The sequence below is a fragment of the Lucilia sericata genome, unplaced genomic scaffold (assembly GCF_015586225.1).
Source record: "Lucilia sericata isolate MDLA Ls3-8-SP2 unplaced genomic scaffold, ASM1558622v1 Contig000375F_arrow, whole genome shotgun sequence".
Classification (NCBI taxonomy): domain Eukaryota; kingdom Metazoa; phylum Arthropoda; class Insecta; order Diptera; family Calliphoridae; genus Lucilia; species Lucilia sericata.
In genome coordinates, this window is record NW_023994394.1 from 102,530 (window position 1) to 124,645 (window position 22,116).

The following is a 22,116-nucleotide window of genomic DNA, read 5'->3' on the forward strand; positions in this document are numbered from 1 at the left end:
GACTTAAAAACTTATGTTATATAAATCGACTTTTTGTCGCAAAAAAAATCAACTATTATGTCGACAAAATAAATTTTGTTTCAACCTAAGTGTATTTGTTATTATTTATTTAGACAAATTAGTTTATTTGTTTTTTGTTTTCGTGTTTTTGAATATTTCGAAATTTATTTTGACTAACTGATTATGAATTCTGACCTCTGTTCGATTTTCTATTTTTTATGTTGTTAAAATCACATTTGTTCGATTTTGGCGCTTAAAAAGTAAGTGGAAGGGGTTATAGAAAAATTATGTCAAAATAATAAAACTAAAACGGGGATACATTGGAATTTTTCGATACCAAAAAGTACAATAGTGCACAATTTTCCATGTCTGGCACATGTCATCATTTTGACAAATAGTTCGACAAAACGAAGAAGCATCACAAAAGTGTATAAATTTAAATGACGACTAAACTTGTTGTACAACATAGTTTCTACAATAACCACAGGCAATTGTTTTTGTTATACATCTAATTATCTGTCAAAGTTTGCCTGTTGTTTTTTTACAAGTTAACTTGCTGTCAAAATTTGCCTGTTGTTTTTGTAATTTTTACGTTTAAAAAAATTATCAGCTGGGCCTATAAGGCCACTATATTAATACACTTGGTCCAGCAAAAATATTTTATTTGTAGCGTACGTTTCCAAGGCAAAAGATGTTTTTAATGAGAGTCAAAAACTTTCAGTGATTTAAGCGGCCAACGCGCACTAAATATACGTTCCCAATTTATAATTACCAGTTACGTGAAAATAAAATAAAAGATATTTCGACAAATAACTAAAACAACAACAAGAAAATAAAACCATAGAAGGTTGTGTGTCATTGTCAGATTTGTTTATCCACAAAAGCAGAAGAAAAAAAATATAGAAAAGTTGCAAATTGTAAAATGGTTTTCATATCGATTATTGACACAGTCTGGATTTCTTCTGGTTTATTTATTGTGTTTTTAATACTCTTGTCGGCCATCAACAAGTCAATTGGTGTACGTCGCTTCTATGTGCAACTATTATTAAGGATATTCGAGGTAAATAACAACAAAGTGATTGTGTGAGATGTGTCTTCTGTCTAAACGAACAAAAGTAACAAGTCATTGTATGCAGTCAGTTAATCGTAGTGATTTGTTAATTTCACTTTAATATCGGTTTCTTTTGTTTATTTGTCTTTTTTTTTTGGAAAGTATGGACGTGTCAGCATAGAAACAGCCCACAAGGAACGTCAGGGTTCCGCGAGGAGGGAAGAATTGGAAGAATTAAAACAGAAGCAGCTTTATTTAGCAACACATGGAGAGGGCGATGGTGATGATGATGCTAAGCAACATAAATGTGATAAATCTAGTCCAACTAGTAAAATACAACAACTACAAGAAGAGGTAGATGACGATGATGATGAAAACAAATCAGACAATGTCATATCTGCCAATGGCAACACCTTAATTAACAGGGATAATGTACTGCTGCCCACCCCAAATGATACTAATTACAATAAGGATAAACTAAAAGAAAATATAAAAGATGTAAGTGTTGTTACTTTCTTCAAATTATTATAAAGTTATGTTAAAAGAACAAATCTATTTTGATGTGTACATACATATATATGTACATGTATGTATGTGTGGGTGGTATTTGTTCGTTTTGATAACATTAGTGTGGGGTGATATGTGCATTATGAGAGAGATCAATAGATCATTCAATATACATAAATATTAACATAATTTTAGAATTATGACTTCCCTCTTTCTAAGTACTATGGTGCTTTGTGTGTAATTGGAAGTACCCTTTGTTGGGTTAAACAATAGCATAGTCTTTGATCATTTTAACTACTCAACAGGTGCTATTGAATTCCATGTTTGGTGGCTTTACCATAATTCAACATACAGCAGGAATGCCTACTTAACGATCGATAAAAGACAAAAGCTGAAAATTCTTGAAGAATAATAATTACAAATATTAGGTTCCAAAGGTAGTTTCTTTAAAACTTTTTCAATTACCTAAAAGTTACGTCAGAAGTGAATATTTTTTTTTAACATTTAGCCATTTGATAAGAAAGTATGTTCTTTTAATCGATAACAAAACTACAAAATCATCAATTCGGATACTTATTAGAAAATCAAAGTCAAAATCTGTTATTTTTTAACATTGACCATATAAAAAATGCATAACATTTTTCAAATTTTAACCATAACCATGGGAAATTGTCATTTGTTTAATTTTTTTTGTGGAGTTGGAAACAAAAAATAATTAATTAGAAAACTTGTTTATTTATTGAGAATTTTATTCGATTATCTTTGATATACTAGTGTATATTATGTATATGTACATTTGTATGTACATATGTATGTATATTTGTTTATAAAAAATAGCTACCAAATCATACGAACAATTATAATGGAATTTTTTTTGCTAACAAAATAAGTGCAAAAGATCTAACTAAAAAAATTGCCAAATTGAATACTGTTTTTTATGTTATTGAATATATTCAGATCTTCATTCAATAATATTTTTTTATGTAGCAAATCTGTATTATTATTTATTCAAATATGTACATTAATGTACTCCCTATGTACACCAATGACAATTTTCATATTATTCGAACTTATGTGTAGTGATTTTCTAAAAGAGTCTTTAGGTGCGAACTAAATTTAAATACTTTTCTGTATTTTTAAAAATTTATAATTTTTTTTTTTTTTTTTTTTTTTTTTTTTTTTTTTTGAAAAATTTTCAATTATGTAATAATTTTGTTTTTCTAAAAAATTTTGATTTTTGGTGAAGTTTTTGAAATTTTGTAACAATTTTGAATTTTTTGACCGTCATTCAGAATTGGCTATTCAGAATTTTGGCAGTAAATTTAAGGGGACAGTGCATGTTGGACACAGGTTCGTTCAAATATTTTCCTATCAAGAGATTTTAATAACAAAATTTTTAGTTATTATTGATAAATGGTTTTGGCATAATGGTGCTAAATTTTCCGATCGCATAATTTCACGGTCATGTCACATTAAATAATAATTTTTGGTGATTATATTAAAAATAGATTCTATACATAGTAAAAGCTGTTGTTAACAGTCTTAAAACAGCAAAACAGTAAAGCTAATAAGGAAATAGTTCCGCCAATTTTTCCGATATTCTTCATCTATAATTGCTAAACCTATTTCCAATATCCCATAAATTCGAATAAATTCTTTCCCGTTAACTTGAGAAATAATTAATAATAATTGCAAATTATTATAAACTTTCCTTCTTTACAAAAACGTACCTAAAGATAAAGTTCAATTAAATAATAAAAAAGGTTTTAATCGTAACGCCCTAATGTACATAAGTTTATATTTAAAATAAATGTTATTTATTTTAAAATGTGGATGTATGTATGGATTTACATTGAATAATATTGACCTTTGATTTACTAATTTCAGTATACACATGTACGTATTTAAAACTTGAATTATATGTGTAAAATTTACACTCAGTTAACATACGTATGTACGTAACTACATACACTGATGTTTACCTAAGATAAACAAGTAGTATGTTTGTACGGTTTTTAAATATTTAAACTATTTCTTCCAAAAACTCTATTCGCCCAAAAATAACAAAAACTCTTTTTTTTTTATTAAAATATAATTATAAAAACCGTAAAATATTCACAAAAACAGATTTATAACATTTAGCCAAAAAAAAAAAAAAACTACATACTAACTACTCTATACATTTAAACATTTTTAAAATGCATGAGTAATTTCAATTTGTTTTTTTTATAATATTTATTGAGCGATTATTATTAGTATTTGCCAACTATTGACAAATGGTTTCACTTAGTGCAATTTATATGTATTCACATGCTAACGTTCTTCATTTTTTATTGTTTTAATATCAAAACTATGATAACAAACATACAAGAAATTAATAATATTATTGTTGTATTAGTAGTATTAAATACATAATTATTTTGGTTGACCATTGATCGGTATTAGAAATAAAATGTTATAACCAGGGAAACCGAAAACATGCTCTAAAAAAGTGTTTTAAGCGCTTTAAATATGTCGTAAAAACTCAAAATATGCTCTTAAAATTTAATAAATATGCTCCAAAAATAATTATTTTAAATTATATTTTAACATTGAAAAGCTTAAAAAGACTGAAATTGTAATGAAATAATAAATATTTAATGTCATATTTCATCCTAATAGATTTTTTATAATTGATTAATCTGTTAGTTTGAAGATCTAGTTTAATAGAACTCTGTTTTACGTTCAGATAACCAATAAATAACATGAAGCCATTTGGTCCCCAAAAAACATATTTCAAACGACAAAGTTTGACACATTTCTTCCAGTTGTATTCATAGCTTCACACAGAAAGACGCCGAAACACGTGAACTTAATTTTCGGTCGTAGAATCTAGTGGCATACTCCGTTTTGAAAAGTTAGGTCAAAATCGGGAGATATTGGATTTTAAAGTTTACGCTGTTTCTGAGGTGTTTTTTGATTATTTAAATTAAAAAAACTTTCACGCATAGAAAATTATGGATTAATTATGCATATACATATATTTAGCTTTTTATAATTAGTTCGTATGTCTATGCGTGAAAACTTTTTTCAAAAATTAAAAAATCACCTCATAAAGAGTTCATACTTTAAAACACAATATCTCCCGATTTTGACCTAAATTTTCAAAACGGAGTAAGCCACTAGATTCTACGACCCAAAATTAAGTTTAGGTGTCTCGGAGTTTTTCTGTGTCTTTTTGACATACTTACAGTGTTATCAATACTAGTTTTTTAAACGATAAAAATGGATTGGTGTCATGAAATCCAAAGTAATCGGTTTTATGTCCGATTTAAAATTTAATGCTTTATTGAATAAAAAATATAACATTGGTTTTCATGAGACTAATGTATTTTTTACAGTTTTCAAGTTCTACAAAGAAAATATTTTTTTTTTCAAAATTGTAAAATAGGCTAAAAAATTAAAAAAAAATTAAATTTGATTTTTTTAAATAAAGTTTTGAAAAGAAAATTAAAAATGTAAAAAAGCGAAAAACTTCAAAATATGCACTAAAAGAGTAAAATATGCTCTAAAAACTCGAAAATATGCTGAAATATGCTACAAAAGTCAAATCATGCAAAATTATGCTCTTATGGGTAAAATATGCAAAAATATGCTCTAACAAATCGATGCCAAAATTCTTAAATTGGTCTGAAACGTGTAAATATCTTATCCATGAGTCCATACGACGCACCACAAAAAACATGCATTTGCATATTTTGGTTTCCCTGGTTATAACCAACAAACATGTACAAAAAAAAAAACGATCTACCAATGATTGCTTAAATACTCGTATATAATTGTTAACAAATTTTAAACTTTTGGCTATTTTCAATATGTGTTGTTGTGTGTTTTTTTTATCAATTTATGATAGCGCGTTTAATTTAACATTTTTTTTTTTTTGTAAAAACAACAAAATGTTCTCACAAATAAAAATATTTTTGTTTTTATTATGTATTTAACTTATAAAAAATAAACGTTTTCTTTGATGTATTTACTACCTTTCCAACCAACTTTAGCAAATTTTATGATAAACATTTTATTTTTTTATATTTAACCTGTGTCTAATTTATGTATTATTAAAAAATAATAGTGCATACCCCATTTATATATTAAATTCTACGAATAGATCAAAATTATTCCTACGAGTGATGACAACTCCAGTTTTTACAAGGCAAAACATAATTGATTTATTGCAGAGAAGTTTACTTCTATTTTGCATTTAGAAAAGTTAATTTTCTTACCAGGAAGTATTACCAAATATTCTCTTCTTATTACCTATTACCTCCTGTACTATTTTTATTTCTCATTATTAATTGTTATAAAATTGTTTTCTTCAATTATATTCGATAAACGTAACAGATTAGATAAATCGTATTTATAACCCAAACACTTGAAAAAAGGGTACAAATTCTGTTTTAAAATTTTATCTTTTCTTAATTAACAATAACTTCAACTTTATTAGCCAACAAAACACATGTAAATTATAAAAAAACAATATTTAATAAAAACAAAATTGTTTTTCTTTACAGGAAAATATCAGTTTTCATTTTGAAGGATGTCTGGACTATATTAAGGCTGGTGTAGAGGCTATTATCGAAGATGAAGTAACATCACGTTTTGAGGCTGAACAATTAAAAAGTTGGAATCTATTGACACGCACAAATCGTCAATATGAGTTTATCAATTGGAAAATAACACTCATCTGGGTGGTTGGTTTCATAGTGCGCTATACAATATTAATGCCACTACGTGTATTAGTATGTTTTATAGGTGTAAGTATACCAACCACATGATAACTTTAAAAGTAATTTACAACAAACATTACGACAGCAAAACATATTGAAAAAAAAAGAGATAATTTTGGCTTTGGTCTGCAGGAATTCTGCTAAATTGCTGTAACTTCTATGACAATATTAAATATGACTTCTTTTTCATAGGTGGCATTTGCTGTAAGTTCCAATAGTTTAGTGGCCTTGATACCGTTTAAAATATTGCGCCACTTTTTTGCTGATATTGCTTTTAAAGTAACCTTCCGTTTAATAGTCTGCTGTTTGTCGGCAGTTATAAATTTCCATAATATTCAATATAAACCAAAAGCTACTGGCTTTTGTGTGGCCAATCATACATCACCACTAGATGTGGCAATTTTATCAACAGATTGTACCTTTTCCTTGGTGAGAATCCTTTGGTTAACTTAACTAAAACTAAAGCCCAAAATATTGCTTGCTTAAAATCAATGTTGATTCATCCAAATGGCCAATAGTTCACCTCTAAGAAAGCATTTTAAACTAAACGTTAACTTCGTTAATCTGGGTTTAATATTAATATACTTTATGGGGTTATTATTCAAAAATGCTGTCTTGTTTGCTCCAAAATCTCGAATGTTTTTATGTACATTGTTTTGTGTGTATCATATGTCCATCATCTTATGTGCCTCATTTATTTTTGTTGTGTTGTTTTCATGTCTTTGCCCTCCTGCCTCTTCATACTGTTATTATATTAGGTAGTATGGCTTACTGTTTGTACAGCTGTTGTTGGCTACATGCCCGATGGAGAACGTAAACGTCATGTGGTCAATAATATCCTAAGGCATTGCTTCTCAGTGCTGTCTAGCGCCATTTCGGCTGTTATCAATTATCATAATGAAGAAAATCGTCCCACTACGGGTATTTGTGTGGCTAATCACACCAGTCCAATTGATGTGCTGGTGCTGATGTGTGACACCACATATTCGTTGGTAAGTATGAATGGAATGCATGCATGCGTGCGGGTTTTTTTGTTTTAATTGTTCCATTAATTGGCATTATTTTTGTGTTCCGCAAAATGGTTTAAGATTGTTCGCAAATATACGATTAATTTGATGTTTCTTTGAAAGTTTAAATTAACATGTTAACATCAAGTAACTAACAATATTTGTTCAAGATGAGAAAAACAATATCCATCAGTATGCTGGAGATATAGTTATTGGTTTTTCATGTTGGATAAACAATAACAGTTACCAGAAGTTAATATGTAACCATCTTATCTGTCCTGTCACTTATTCCTATAAAAATGGTTACAATTTTTATTACCCTCAACTTTTGTTTAGCTTGTTAGGACAGGTCAACTTTTGAACCTGTTCCTGTAGTCCTAATTTAATTTTAACCGAAATTTGGTTTTCATCAAGAAATTTCTTTAAATTTTCAATTTAAATTATTTTTAATAAAGGAAATGATTTCATTTTCGAATGTAATAGATTTCTGTGACATGAAGTTATAATTAAGACACTTTCTTGGAAACATCAAAATCTTTTCAAACTCGTATTATATGTATTAACTTTCCTTATCAACTATACAAAATAAATAGATTGGTCAACGTCATGGTGGTTTCTTGGGTATTTTACAAAGAGCCTTGGCCAGAGCCTCACCCCACATTTGGTTCGAAAGAGGTGAAGCCAAAGACAGACATGCTGTGGCTGAACGTCTAAAACAGCACGTATCAGATCCCAACAACCCGCCAATACTTATCTTCCCCGAGGGAACCTGTATCAACAACACTTCCGTAATGCAGTTCAAAAAAGGCAGTTTCGAAGTAGGTGGTGTCATTTATCCAGTTGCCATAAAGTAAGTTTAACACTGTCACTAAATTTATGTAATATCTAAACTTCTAAATACTATAAATAATCTTTTTAGGTATGATCCCCGTTTCGGTGATGCCTTCTGGAATAGTTCCAAGTATTCTATGCTTCAATATCTTTACATGATGATGACATCGTGGGCCATTGTCTGTGATGTTTGGTATTTACCGCCCATGTACCGACAACAGGGTGAATCTGCCATCGATTTTGCGAATCGTGTTAAAAGTGTAATTGCCAAACAGGGTGGCCTGGTCGATTTGGTCTGGGACGGTCAACTGAAACGTATGAAACCTAAAAAAGAATGGAAAGAAATGCAACAAGTCGAATTCATAAAACGTCTTAAAGGAGACTAAATAGTTTAGCATTTTTGTTTGTTGTAGGCCTCACAATTCCATGGTAAATTTTACCAAACTAAAATCCTGTTAAAAAACCAACCAACACATAATACAACCAATAATAACAATTTGTAATTTATTTTAACGTATATATAAATAATTTTTTGGAGTAAACGTTTATTTAAGTGAAACCAAATAAAGAGAAATGAATTTTTGAATAAAAAACAAAAAGGCGATTATAAATTCAATGAAAAATATAAATTTAAAACAATACAATAATAATGATCGATCTATAGTTTCGTTTAAATAAGAATTCGTTAAAAATTGTTATCGACTGTCTTCATTTCCATCACATTGATGCATACAGTGATACCAAGTTTTGACATTTTTAAACAAACTTGGCACACCTTTTTCATTAAAATGTGAATTTTTTCTCAGCCAAGAGAATTTTGTTCAGTTCGACACACAAACATGTATATTTCTTCCGGGACAGATTTTGCGGGTATAATTCCGCTTACAAGTTTGGTATTAAGTACATAAATATAAAAAACGGATTTTCGGTAATACTCAGTAAAATTGCTGAAATTGTTGAGATGCATTTTTTGGAAATTCTATTTTTTTTTAGTAAAAAATAGGTATAGTTCAGACTATTCCGAAAAATGCACTCTACACTTTCTTTTCGTTTTTTAGACAAATATGTAGTAGATTGTATGATTGTGGATTAATAAAACGCTTTTATAAACAAGGATATTGTTAAAACAAAACGCCATATATTCGACTTCGATATTTCCATTTCTCGAAAGTCGTCTTTTGAACCCTTTTACCTTTTCGGACTTAGAATATGATATTTAGAATAATACAAATTATGTTTTATATAAAATTAAAAAGAATTAATAATAATATTACATTTACAATTTTCGTTTCTGAATTCCAAACGAACAATCTGCTTTTAAATCGATTTATTATTTATTTTTAAAGTAAACTAATATGAAAATGGGGAAATATCATTTTCAATTGGGCTCTTCTGAATATTAATTTCAATTAAAAAAAATATTTTAATTTTAGTCATTTGAGGGTTACTTATAATTTTTAATATCATTTAAAACATAGCCGGCTTAAAGCGATTTTAAGCCGCCGACGAAATTTTTATAGTAAGACGCCGCCGCTGCCGCCGTTTATATTTATCGGCGCAGGTCTTTGGCGTACGATTTTGTGTTGAGAAGAGAAAAAACAGAAAAATTATAATTTTTTTATAATTTTCTTTTCAATTTTTTTTGTACAAAAATTAACAATAAATACTTAGCAGATGAAAAACATTTAGAATGTCACATCAACCCACAACAACAGATTTTGACAAATTTACAACATTTAAAATAACAACAGGACAAACAGTGAAACGAACATCCAATGAAAGCCACGATGATGAAAGTAAAAAGCTGAAATTGGAAAAGAGTGGGAGTGTTTTAACTAATGTTGCAGGTGCTTCAAATCCTGCCGTACAGCAGGCCACACATCTAATAACCAGCAATAATGTTATTGCGGCTGCCGCAGCAGAAATGAATAGTAAAAAACTAAAGTCAAGAATGAAATTAAACGAAACAAGTGCGTCGACGACAACAACAGCGCCATCCTCAGCAGCAGCGGCTGGGTATTCATTAATAGTAGAAGACGCCACAACGACGGGCACCATGAGTGAAGAAAGCTGTGAATCCGGTGGAAAAACATTTACGACCACAACGGCCGGTGGTGAAGAACTATTATTTATACGCAAACATGTTACCAATAAAAGTGATACATCTTCGGGAAATTTAAATAATGAGGGCTGCGTGGAAGAGCGCATTATCCATATAGAAGGTGACCCCAGTGGTAATGCTGCCACTTCCTACATAACTGCCATGAGCACGAAGCCACCTCCCAAGCGTTTACAAATTGGAATGGCGGAGGCAAAAAAATCACTAGGGGACAGCATTGACTTGAAGTTAATTACAACCAGCGAAGGCCAAGGCGGAAATAAAATATCCATGGTCGGCGGCGATAAAAAAACAGAACAAATACTTATCTCTGCTTCCAACACAACCATAAATCCTCAGAACACTTTTACTTATAGTCGGGTATGCTCCGTTAGCAATGTGGCCGGTCAGACGGGAGAGTCTGTTAATATAAAGAATCTACAAGGTGCGGTTAAGAATCAATCCTTAATGGTTTCGTCCAAGAAGTTATTACCCGAGGTAACTCAAACGACTGCCAAAGTTTCCATAGGCAATACAACCATATCAGTGCCTTTATTAAAGCCTTTAAGCTCCACCCAAGTCATACAAACGGGTAGTGGTAATTCCGGCCAAGCTGGTTCTGTTGACGGTACAAAAAGTGTGATACATACCATTCAGACTGGAGGCAATCCAACGTCACAGACTCAACTGAGTAAAATATTAAATATAAAACGAGGCCAGAAAGTCACTCAACCGACGTATGTGTCCTTTTCGAAATTGCAAATTAAACCAGTATCGACGGCCAAAATTGTTCAAGCCAAAGTGATGAGTAAAAAGATACCACTGCAAATACAGGCTGTACAAACGAATAAATCTACATTGCTGCAGCAAACATCTGGAGTAGTTACGATTACCTCTACTAAACCAGATCCGCATAACTTACAACAACAGCAGCAGACAATACAGGGACATATTTTACCTTCGCCCCAAAAGAAACAGCAGCTAAGTTTTGTCAAAGAAATACCCGCTGGCGCCATAATAAAAACCACGTCTACCGCCAATATAGAAGATTCCTCTTCTTCGGCAAATGCGGCCAGCGGGGGTACAAGTGAACAAGTTTCAACGAAAATTGCTGCCGATTCAACGATAAAAATATTGGAAAAGTCACCACAGCTGGTAAAGACAAATACAAGCGGAGACACCAGTAGCAATACGTCAATCATAGCCACAGAATACTTGCCAGCCAGCGTAAAAGTTGTACACACATCGGGGCCGCAACAACATCTAAATGCCTCAAATATTCGTACCACATTAGCCACACAAATGGAAAATCTAGAGCAGGGCAATGCTCAACAGCCGCAGCAGCAACAGCCACAACAGCAGAGAATCAACATATGCCCTACGATCAGTATAGTAAGACAAAATTCTCCTCAATTGGTTACCACATCAGGAAATGTTTCAACTGTATCCCTGAGCATGGCGGACGCTGTAAGTGGACAACAGAAACTTATTTTAACCAAATCACAATTTGCCAATGTTAGTGCGGCCAATGTTGCCGCCTCCCTTGGCAATACGATGACTACAAATTTTCCTCGGAACATTTCCTTAATGTTGGCCAAAAGTTCAGCCTCCCAACAAGTGTTCACCACCTCTGGCTCTAAAAATACATTGTGCGTTACAACAGCAGCTGGAACTAACAAAATTACTAGTGGAACACGTCTTAATCTCAACATACAGCCAAATGTAGTTAATACAACAACGTCAGTCTCAGGCGCTGCTAATTCTCAAAATGATACAGATACGTCTAGTGGGACTGCAACAACAACGGATTCTGGCGGAGGCAACGAATCGGGGACAGTAAATGTACAACAAACACAAACGCAACAACAACAAACTGCTCATATAACGCAAAATCGTAAAATAATTCAAGTTTTGCCAGGTTTGTATAGCAGTAGTGATGGAAGTTATGTGAAGATTACAAAAACCAAACCGCCACAGGAAGATGAAGATAAGAAAAAGGTAGAGATATTGGAACAGCATCAAAAGCAACAGCTGCAACAGCAACAACAACAGCAGCAGATTCAACAGACACAACAACAAACTCAACATATACAATTACAAATACAGCAGCAACAACAACAAACTGCACAACAGCAGCACCAAAATCACGTACCACAACAACAGCAGCAGCAACAAATTCATATGCAAATACAACAACAGCAACAAAATCATCCCCAACAAATTCACATACAACAGTTGCAAAACGCCCGTCAACAGCAGTTGCATCAGCACCGACAACAGCTATTGCATAAACAACAAATGCAACAGTTACAAAAACAACAACAGCAGCAGCAACAACAACAGCAACAGCTGTTATTAAACCAACAACAAACGCAACAACAGTCGCAATCGCATGATGCAAGCAACACCACATCAACCACAGAAAATCATCCATCGGAGTCAATAACAACTGGTGCAGCAGTAACATCATCCAAGTTTTCTCTAAATCAAGGACACTCTTCCCAATACAACCATGCAAATGCAACATCGGCAACAACAACTCAAACAAACTCAAATGTTGATCCACCACCACCGCAACAGATAATCAACCTGCCAAAACCCGAGGAAAGCAATAATGTTCTACTCAAGCAATTGTTACAGAATTCCAATACAGCTCCCAGTAATCAAAATCAAAACAACAACAATTCACGTTCTGGCGGAAGTGCAGCTTCCACGACTTCAACTAATGTTTTACCGGCACGTAAAGTAATCAATGTACGTGCACCGAGTTTGGGTTTGGTTAGTTCTCTGGAAGCCCAATTGGCTAGACCTGTCATACCACCAGTACCTGCTAGTGAATCTTCAACGACACCGGTATCGGTTTCACAAACTCCTCCCACCAATACATCACAATCGTTGAAACTATTAAATGACAGTATGAAAGCGTCGAATCAACAAGGTGCCTCTCCCGTACCAACACCTCCACACTCATTAACAACAACTCCAATAAATAGCAGCATTAGTAGTAGTAGCAGTAGTACGAATACTCCTTCATTAATTATTTCTACGACTAAAACCAACTTAACTCATTCGCATTCGGACAAACAAAAACTTTCTGCTCTCATATCAAAGGAAACTTCATTTGTCTCCAAACCACAGCCGACACCCACTCAGTCTTCTTTGAATAAAGATCATTCTGAACAAAATATTGAATTATTTTCTTTACAACAAACACAACATCCAGGAGATTCTATATTGAAATCTGAACAACAGCAACAAAAAACACAAACAGATTCATTAACTTCAACCACAACCTCATCGGTGCCTGTGCAAATAAGTAGCAATAGTATAACCAGTGGCCAACAATCGTTTAAACAATTCTTACAAGCAAATCAAACAACTCAAAGTCAAAATCAAGCCACTTTAACAACAAAAATCACGAAATACGTACAAGATGTTAAAAAAGCAGCCGCAGAACAGCAGCAGCAACAACAGCAGATTTTACAGCAACATCATTTACAACAGCAACAGCAATTGCAACAACAGCAGCAACAACAACATCAGCAACAACAACAACAGCAGCAACAACAACAGCAGCTTCAAAATCAGCAAATGTATGTTAGCCGATCATTTAGTAATGCTTCTGCTTTAAATAAAGAAAAGTAAGTACAAATTCTGATATCTTGATCCATAAAAATATACGATATCAATATCAACAAAAATTCAGTTTTTTTCAACGAGAAATAGATTTTTTCGCTAAAATTCAGTTTTTTTCATCATAAATCAGAACCAAAATCGAATTTAAAAAAAATCAGTTTTTCACCAAAAATGTAACAGATTTGTAACAAAAATCTAATTTTTTAAGAATTAAAAAAATTAATTTTATAATGAATTACTTTTTTCTGTATAGGATTGGTGGCAATGTTATTCTTAATACACATGGCAATCAACAAATCGCAAATACGCCAACGTCATTATCATCTAGCACATCCATGAATGCAAATCTAAATGTGAGTCAAGGTCAAAGTCATCAGCAATTTGTCGGGACCATACAGCAAAACAAATCCTTTAGTGGTCCAACTGAGGGAGGGCAAGCTGAAAGCAATAATCAAGCCAAAGTGGTGGATAGTCAATCAACAACAACTCCATCAACGAACATACAACAGACAACACAACATCAGCAGCAGCAACAACATCATCTACATTCACAACAAAGTCAAAATCAGATTCTCATGCAACATATGCAACAACAACAGCAGCAGCAACAACAGCAACAACAACATGATCAAACTAAACAGACTGTTAAAATGGAAGTAGATGAAAGTTCACAATTTCAACAGCAAATGCAGCAGGCTCAATTGCAACAACAACAACAACAACAACAGCAGCAGCAATCACAAACATTTAGAGTTGCAACATCAACAACTTTGCAAAATACTTTGACTAGTTCTGTGACGTCAACACCAACAAACTCAGTTCCTTCGACACCAACCAATGAGGGACCATCTCATCTAAATTTAAACAATAAACAACAGCAATCACAACAAGCACAACAACATATGGCAGCAACCCATCAACAAGCGCAACAGCATCAGCAACAATTAGCACATACTCAGCAACAAAACATTGCAGGTTCATCTCTGTTAAATGCTGCCACAACCGGCCACACAACAGTAACTGCATCCTCATCTGTTACAGCCCCTAATTCAGCATCTAAAGATGCTGAACGCAAAAAACGTAAACGTGATCAACAAAAACAACGTAGACAATTGATTGGCAATACCAAAGATACTGCCACAAATAGTACACCATCATTGGCCAGCACATCAAATGCAGCGAATGCTAAAAAACGCTCTCGTAAATCACTGAAGTTGGAGGAGGACTATGATGGTTACATCGATAATCTACTGTCACACATGCGTCAAATGCAACCTTTACAAGTGTTGGAACCTCAGCTCAATGTTAATTACGGTGTTTGCAACATATATGGCTGGCGCAATTTTTCCAGCAATTCAAATTCGAATTCCAATTCCAATGCAACATCACCTGTTAAAGAAAGCCGGCAAAATGAAAGATCCCATATGTTTGAACAAGAACTGGAAGGCGAATACGGTGCTGCCTATTTGCCCAACAAAGTGCCTTTTTATGATTCTATGAATTTCATGGATCTAAAGACAAAAGATGAAACAAATTCGTCTACCATACAAAACAATTATTACGATCAAGAATTTACGTCGTTCACGTATAAAACAGAACCAGAAAAATTGTCCAGTTGGGTTAAAGTGTACAGAGAAAGAGCTGTAGATGCGCCAGAAGTCGTTAGTAATAAATTGCTAATGCCTGTGGATCCAGTGAAAACGATGCGCTTAAATATGTTGCAACAGGAAACATTTCCTGGTCTAATCTTAATGAGTAGTACCCAACAGAAGTTGGGACGTATGTCGCCTGTGATACCGTTTGTTAATTCGATGGCTTTAATAACAAAACGCAAGAAAACACCACTGAAACCTTTAGAAAATGATGCTGCTGCAAATGGTTTATATATGAAAGATCATCCAGATGATTTAATAGATAATAAAGTGGGGTAAGTAAAGGCTTTTGATTTTTTTTAATTTAAATTGTTAATCTATTTTTTCCTTTAGCATTAAAAACAGTCTTAACAATCAGAATGTCATTTTATCATTGCCGACTTCCTCGGCTGAACGCTTGTTGGATGTTTTGAAAAATCTAGCCAATCTTTTACAATTATCCACACCAATTCCGTATAAAGTTGTGGATAACAATGGGGATGTTGATGCTGAATGTGAGTCTAAACATGATAATGCTGCCCTTGCACCCATCGATCGGGAAAAAGCCTTAAAACATCTCTCTATACAAAATCTCTTAAATGGAAAATATAAAATGTGTCGTCATTGCGGCAAGGCCATTAAAGGTCGTTGCATTAAAAATACCGATGATTTAACAAAGACACGATTCCATGCTGCCTTAATGCAGCCCACAAAACCCAGATATTTCTGTAATAAAGAATGTTATGTACAGTTCCGTTGGTCGATTGAAAAGAAAACATCTTCATCGGATCTAAAATCAGTATTAGACGTTAAAAGTGCTGATTCAGCATTCGAAGCAGCTGTAGAAGCAGCAAAACAAAGCGATTTGGATAGACTTGTCGATGATAAGGACAGTTTGAAGGATTTACTGGGTACAATAGAACAAACAGACAAATCTACATCAGTAACAGCTTCAACAACAGCAGCAAACACTAGCAGTGCAACAATAGTGGCGACAACAACGGCAGCTTTAGCAGCAATTAAAGAAGATAAATCTGAGGTGGCAGAACCCAAACCGAAGAAAATTCCCTTTCGTTACTTCAATTCAAAATGTTTTCAAGCCACAACACCTGTCAAGCGTATGTCCGAAAAAGAAATACGCGATTTATTATTTAAAATGGATATAACAATGTCGGTAACCACACCACAATGCAATCTCGGTGAACCCGGCACCCATCATCCAATCGAGGATCGACGTCAATGTGTTTTATGTAGCCAACTGGGCGATGGTGTAGTAGATGGTCCTTCGCGTCTCTTAAATTTCGATGTCGACAAATGGGTGCATTTAAATTGTGCCTTATGGTCGACAGAGGTCTACGAAACCCAAAGCGGTGGTCTGGTTAACTTTCATTTGGCCCTACAAAATGGTCTTAATCAAACTTGCAATACTTGCCAACAACTGGGTGCAACAGTTAAATGTTATAAGACACGTTGTGGAGCTGTTTTCCATTTGCCCTGCGCCATTAGAGATCAGTGTGTATTCTATCAAAATAAAACCATACACTGTCAGGCACATGCTTCGCGTAACGATAAAGATAAGGAGCTGATAACATTGTCAGTGCCTCGTCGAGTGTTTGTGGAAAGAGATGAAAATCGTCAAGTAGCCGCTATAATGCATCATTCGGAAATGATGAATTTAATGCGTGTTGGCAGTTTAATATTTTTAAATGTAGGACAATTGTTGCCGCATCAGTTGGAAGCATTTCATACACCAAATTATATATATCCAATTGGCTATAAAATTGTAAGTGCTTTTCAATGCTTTATAAAGGGTTTATAAATTTATAATATAACTTGTTCATTATTGTTACAGATACGTTTCTATTGGTCCATGCATCGTCCCAATAAACGTTGTCGTTACATTTGTTCCATTGCTGAGGCCGGTGGTCGTCCCGAATTCCGCATTATTGTCCAGGAACCCACCAAAACAGATGTAGAATTACGTGACATTACGCCGAAAGCGGTGTGGCAACGGGTTTTACAGCCAGTGGCTGAAATGCGCAAAACTCATAACTTGGTGAAATTGTATCCCGAGTTTATAAGCGGCGAAGATTTATTCGGTCTAACGGAACCCTCCATTGTACGCATTATCGAAAGTCTACCGGGTGTAGAGACCTTAACAAATTATCGCTTCAAATATGGCCGCAATCCTTTATTAGATTTACCCTTAGCCTTAAATCCCTCTGGGGCAGCTCGTACCGAACCAAAGCTTAGACAACTGATGGGTTGGAAGAAACATCATCCGCAAAGAACCTGCAGCAATGTCAATTCACTGGGTCACCAAGGCAATATGAATACGGTGGCAGCGGCCGGTGAAGTATCATGCCCCTATAGTAAACAGTTTGTGCATTCGAAGAGTTCACAGTATAAGAAAATGAAACAAGAATGGCGTAATAATGTTTATTTGGCTCGGTAAGTTTTGCTAAACAAGATGTTTGTTGATTTATAACTAAAATAGAATCAATGGGAAAAAAGACAAAACATACAGAAACAAAAAGTGTTGCTTCACTGGCACCTGACAAAGGGTAATAATAAGATCGATAACAAGAATGAAAGGGGTTAAAAAAAAGCTTTCTTCAAACTTGTGAAGAACATAAAATGATGATGTTTACAAGGATGATAAGGAGCTGTGTAGCGAGTTTCGAGAATCAAAAAGTTCGAATCAAACTAAACACTTTTTCTGAATTTTTTAAATCTTTTAATTTGATTTTTTAACGATATGTTTTTGTTTTGTTTTTCGTTTTAGATCGAAAATTCAAGGTTTGGGTTTATATGCTGCACGTGATATGGAACGTCATACCATGATTATTGAATATATCGGTGAAGTAATACGTTCTGAAGTTTCTGAAATACGTGAAAAACAATATGAAGCAAGGGTAAGTTATTGTTGGATTTGTTATTTTCTAAAACTAAAATACTTTGAACTTCATGGAGTTTTGAAAACTATTTTAACAGTTTTTATGTTTTAATGAACAATTTCGAAAACGCGTAATCTTTTATGAATTTTCGAACATTACTTCGAATTTTTGACATATTGAAAATATTTGAAATTCATGAAATTTAAAAAAAATATTCAAAATTTTTAAGTTCGAAATTGAAAAATTTGAGAAATTAACCTCAAACAAAGCTAAAATTGTATGTTTATGAATCCTCATAATTTAGAGATTATTATAAAAGCTTTAAAAATTTTTCGAACATAAGTTCGAATTTTCGAACATTTCTAAAATGCTTACATTTTGAAACTTCTTTGAAAATGCTTTCAAAATTAATGAAAATTATGAAATTATTTAAAAAATTTTTAAGTTCGAAATTGGATAAAATTATATTTTTTTGAATCTTCATGATTTAAAGATTATTTAAAGGGTTTCAAAAATTTTCGGACATAAGTTCGAATTTTCGAAAATTTTCGAACATTATTAAAAGGCTTATATTATGAAACTAGAATCAAAATACTTTAAAATTCATTAAAATTTTAGAAATTATTTTCAAAATTTTTAAGTTCGAAATTGTGAAATTTAAGAAATTGACCTTCTATATAATTAATAGTTAAGTTTTATGAATCCTCATGATATAGAGATTATTTAAAAGCCTTAAAACGTTTTCGAACATAAGTTCGAATTTTCGAACATTTTTAAAATGCTTATATTTTAAAAACTAGAATCAAAATACTTTAAAATTCATTAAAATTTTAGAAATTATTTTCAAAATTTTTAAGTTCGAAATTGGAAAAAGAAATTGACCTCTAATATAAAAGCGTTTGAATTTTCGAAAATTTTCGAACATTCTTAAAGAGAATATATATTGAAACTAGAAACAAAATACATACAAATTCATTGAAATTTTGGAAATTATTTTCAAAATTTCAAATTTCGAATTTGAATAATTTTTAATTTTATTTAATTGGCGCCAAATATAAATTTTATGAATCCAGATGATTAAAAGACAAAAAATTATCTTTTTTTTTTAGAATCGTGGCATATACATGTTTCGTTTGGATGAAGATCGTGTGGTTGATGCAACACTATCTGGTGGCCTGGCACGTTATATAAATCACTCGTGCAATCCAAATTGTGTTACGGAAATTGTTGAAGTTGATCGTGATTTACGAATTATAATATTCGCTAAACGTAGAATTAATCGTGGTGAAGAGGTAAGTATAAACGTTTATATAAAAGCAACCACAGGAACTTATATATTTATTTGTTTCTACTCCCATAGCTTTCTTATGATTATAAATTTGACCTGGAAGACGAAGGTAGTAAAATACCCTGTATGTGTGGTGCCCCCAATTGTCGAAAATGGATGAATTAAGGAAAATAAATTAAATTGACTCTCCAATTTCGTAACAAACGTTTTTTTTTAGTTAATATTTTGTTTTTTTTTTTCTAATGTTAAGTATAAAAGTATATAAAATATATATAAATATATTAGATTTAAAGTAAAACACAATCACGTTAGTGTATTAAATAATAATAATAACAATTAAAAACAAAAAAACTTACTTCTACAATAAATATATAAATATATTTTATTTAGTTAAAATGCACTACATTATTTATTAGTTATAACAATAATTATAATTTAATCTATTAGATATTCAAAATATATACATATATTTTCTTTTATGTACAAACAAGTTGTACATATATACATTTTATTATAAGCAAAAAAGTATAACAAAAAAAAAACTAGTTTAAATAAAAGCCAGTGAATTTGGTTGAAAATATTTTCAATTTATTTCTATATTTTTTTGTCTTTTTACACACATACACACACCTAATAATAATTATGTTAATAAAAATCATCATTATTACACATTTAAACAACATATACATATAATATAATATAAATATAATTAATTATTTAATAATATAATTACTATTATTATTTACTTTTTCTATCATCAATCATGTTCATGTTTATTAATTATTACTATATATATATTATAAATATTTAGCAAAAAACATACATTTTCTTTTTTTTTTATAAATTTTGTTCTATATTTTTAATTTTTTATATAATTTTTATTTTTTATTATTATTACATAAATAGTGTTAATATTTAATTACACTAAATGATGTAGTGCATTCAAATTTGTTATAGATGATGAGATATGATTATGATTAATTTAATAATGTACACATTATGTAAACAAACAAACAAAAATCGTCTATATAATATTATTATTATTGTTAACAGATTTTTCTCAATTATGTATGTTAAGTAATGCAAACAACAAAACAAAAAAACAAGAAAAACATTTAAAAAAATTATATTCAAATATATTGTGTATGTATAATGAGCATATTTTATTATATTTGATAAAGAAAATAAAATATTAAAAAAATTTTTTTTCGAATTTTGTTTTAAATTGAATTAAAATTTAATTTTTATGAACCCCTATGATTACAGACTATTTTAATAGATTAAAAAATTTTCGAACAAGTTTAAATTTTCGAACAAGTTTAAATTTTCGAACATATCTTAAAAAGTTAATATTATGAAACTAAATGAAAAATCATTGAACATTTTAAGTTTGAAATTGAAAAAATTATATTATTATCCTATCGAGATTATTTTAACAGTTTTAAAAATTATTCGAACATAAGTTCGAATTTTTGAAACTTTTCGAACATATCTAAAACTGCTTATATTTTGAACATGAATTGAAAATAATTTTCAATTTATTAAAATTTTTAAATTGTTTTCGAAAATGTACTAAATCTACGGTCAAGTCTATAGTCTAGTCTATATCTAGTCTATAGTCTAGTCTATAGTCTAGTCTATAGTCTAGTCTATAGTCTAGTCTATAGTCTAGTCTATAGTCTAGTCTATAGTCTAGTCTATAGTCTAGTCTATAGTCTAGTCTATAGTCTAGTCTATAGTAGTCTAGTCTATAGTCCTAGTCTATAGTCTAGTCTAGTCTATAGTCTAGTCTATAGTCTAGTCTATAGTCTAGTCTATAGTCCTAGTCTATAGTCTAGTCTATAGTCTAGTCTATAGTCTAGTCTATAGTCTAGTCTATAGTCTAGTCTATAGTCTATCTATAGTCTAGTCTATAGTCTAGTCTATAGTCTAGTCTATAGTCTAGTCTATAGTCTAGTCTATAGTCTAGTCCTATAGTCTAGTCTATAGTCTAGTCTATAGTCTAGTCTATAGTCTAGTCTATAGTCTAGTCTATAGTCTAGTCTATAGTCTAGTCTATAGTCTAGTCTATAGTCTAGTCTATAGTCTAGTCTATAGTCTAGTCTATAGTCTAGTCTATAGTCTAGTCTATAGTCTAGTCTATAGTCTAGTCTATAGTCTAGTCTATAGTCTAGTCTATAGTCTAGTCTATAGTCTAGTCTATAGTCTAGTCTATAGTCTAGTCTATAGTCTAGTCTATAGTCTAGTCTATAGTCTAGTCTATAGTCTAGTCTATAGTCTAGTCTATAGTCTAGTCTATAGTCTAGTCTATAGTCTAGTCTATAGTCTAGTCTATAGTCTAGTCTATAGTCTAGTCTATAGTCTAGTCTATAGTCTAGTCTATAGTCTAGTCTATAGTCTAGTC

General features: G+C 31.7%; 2 protein-coding genes across 4 annotated transcripts; both read left to right on the forward strand.

The window, feature by feature from the left end:
• Positions 1 to 653: 653 nt before the first annotated feature.
• LOC119604251 (glycerol-3-phosphate acyltransferase 4) lies at positions 654 to 8,761 on the forward strand. Of its 3 annotated transcripts, XM_037956749.1 has the most exons (7): positions 654 to 1,060; positions 1,214 to 1,549; positions 6,109 to 6,351; positions 6,517 to 6,753; positions 7,083 to 7,316; positions 7,925 to 8,181; positions 8,251 to 8,761. In XM_037956749.1, the coding sequence occupies exons 1-7, from the start codon at positions 923 to 925 to the stop codon at positions 8,546 to 8,548; spliced, it is 1,743 nt and encodes a 580-aa protein (XP_037812677.1). In that variant the 5' UTR covers positions 654 to 922; the 3' UTR covers positions 8,549 to 8,761. The 3 variants fall into 3 exon arrangements, with proteins under 3 accessions (XP_037812677.1, XP_037812675.1, XP_037812676.1); XM_037956747.1 differs by lacking the exon at positions 7,083 to 7,316; XM_037956748.1 differs by lacking the exon at positions 6,517 to 6,753 and having other exon boundaries at positions 655 to 1,060.
• Positions 8,762 to 9,731: 970 nt separating this feature from the next.
• Positions 9,732 to 20,171, forward strand: LOC119604246 (histone-lysine N-methyltransferase trr). Its single transcript, XM_037956737.1, has 7 exons — positions 9,732 to 13,901; positions 14,150 to 15,823; positions 15,882 to 17,310; positions 17,380 to 17,978; positions 18,313 to 18,442; positions 19,534 to 19,716; positions 19,785 to 20,171. The coding sequence occupies exons 1-7, from the start codon at positions 9,853 to 9,855 to the stop codon at positions 19,875 to 19,877; spliced, it is 8,157 nt and encodes a 2,718-aa protein (XP_037812665.1). The 5' UTR covers positions 9,732 to 9,852; the 3' UTR covers positions 19,878 to 20,171.
• Positions 20,172 to 22,116: the final 1,945 nt, after the last annotated feature.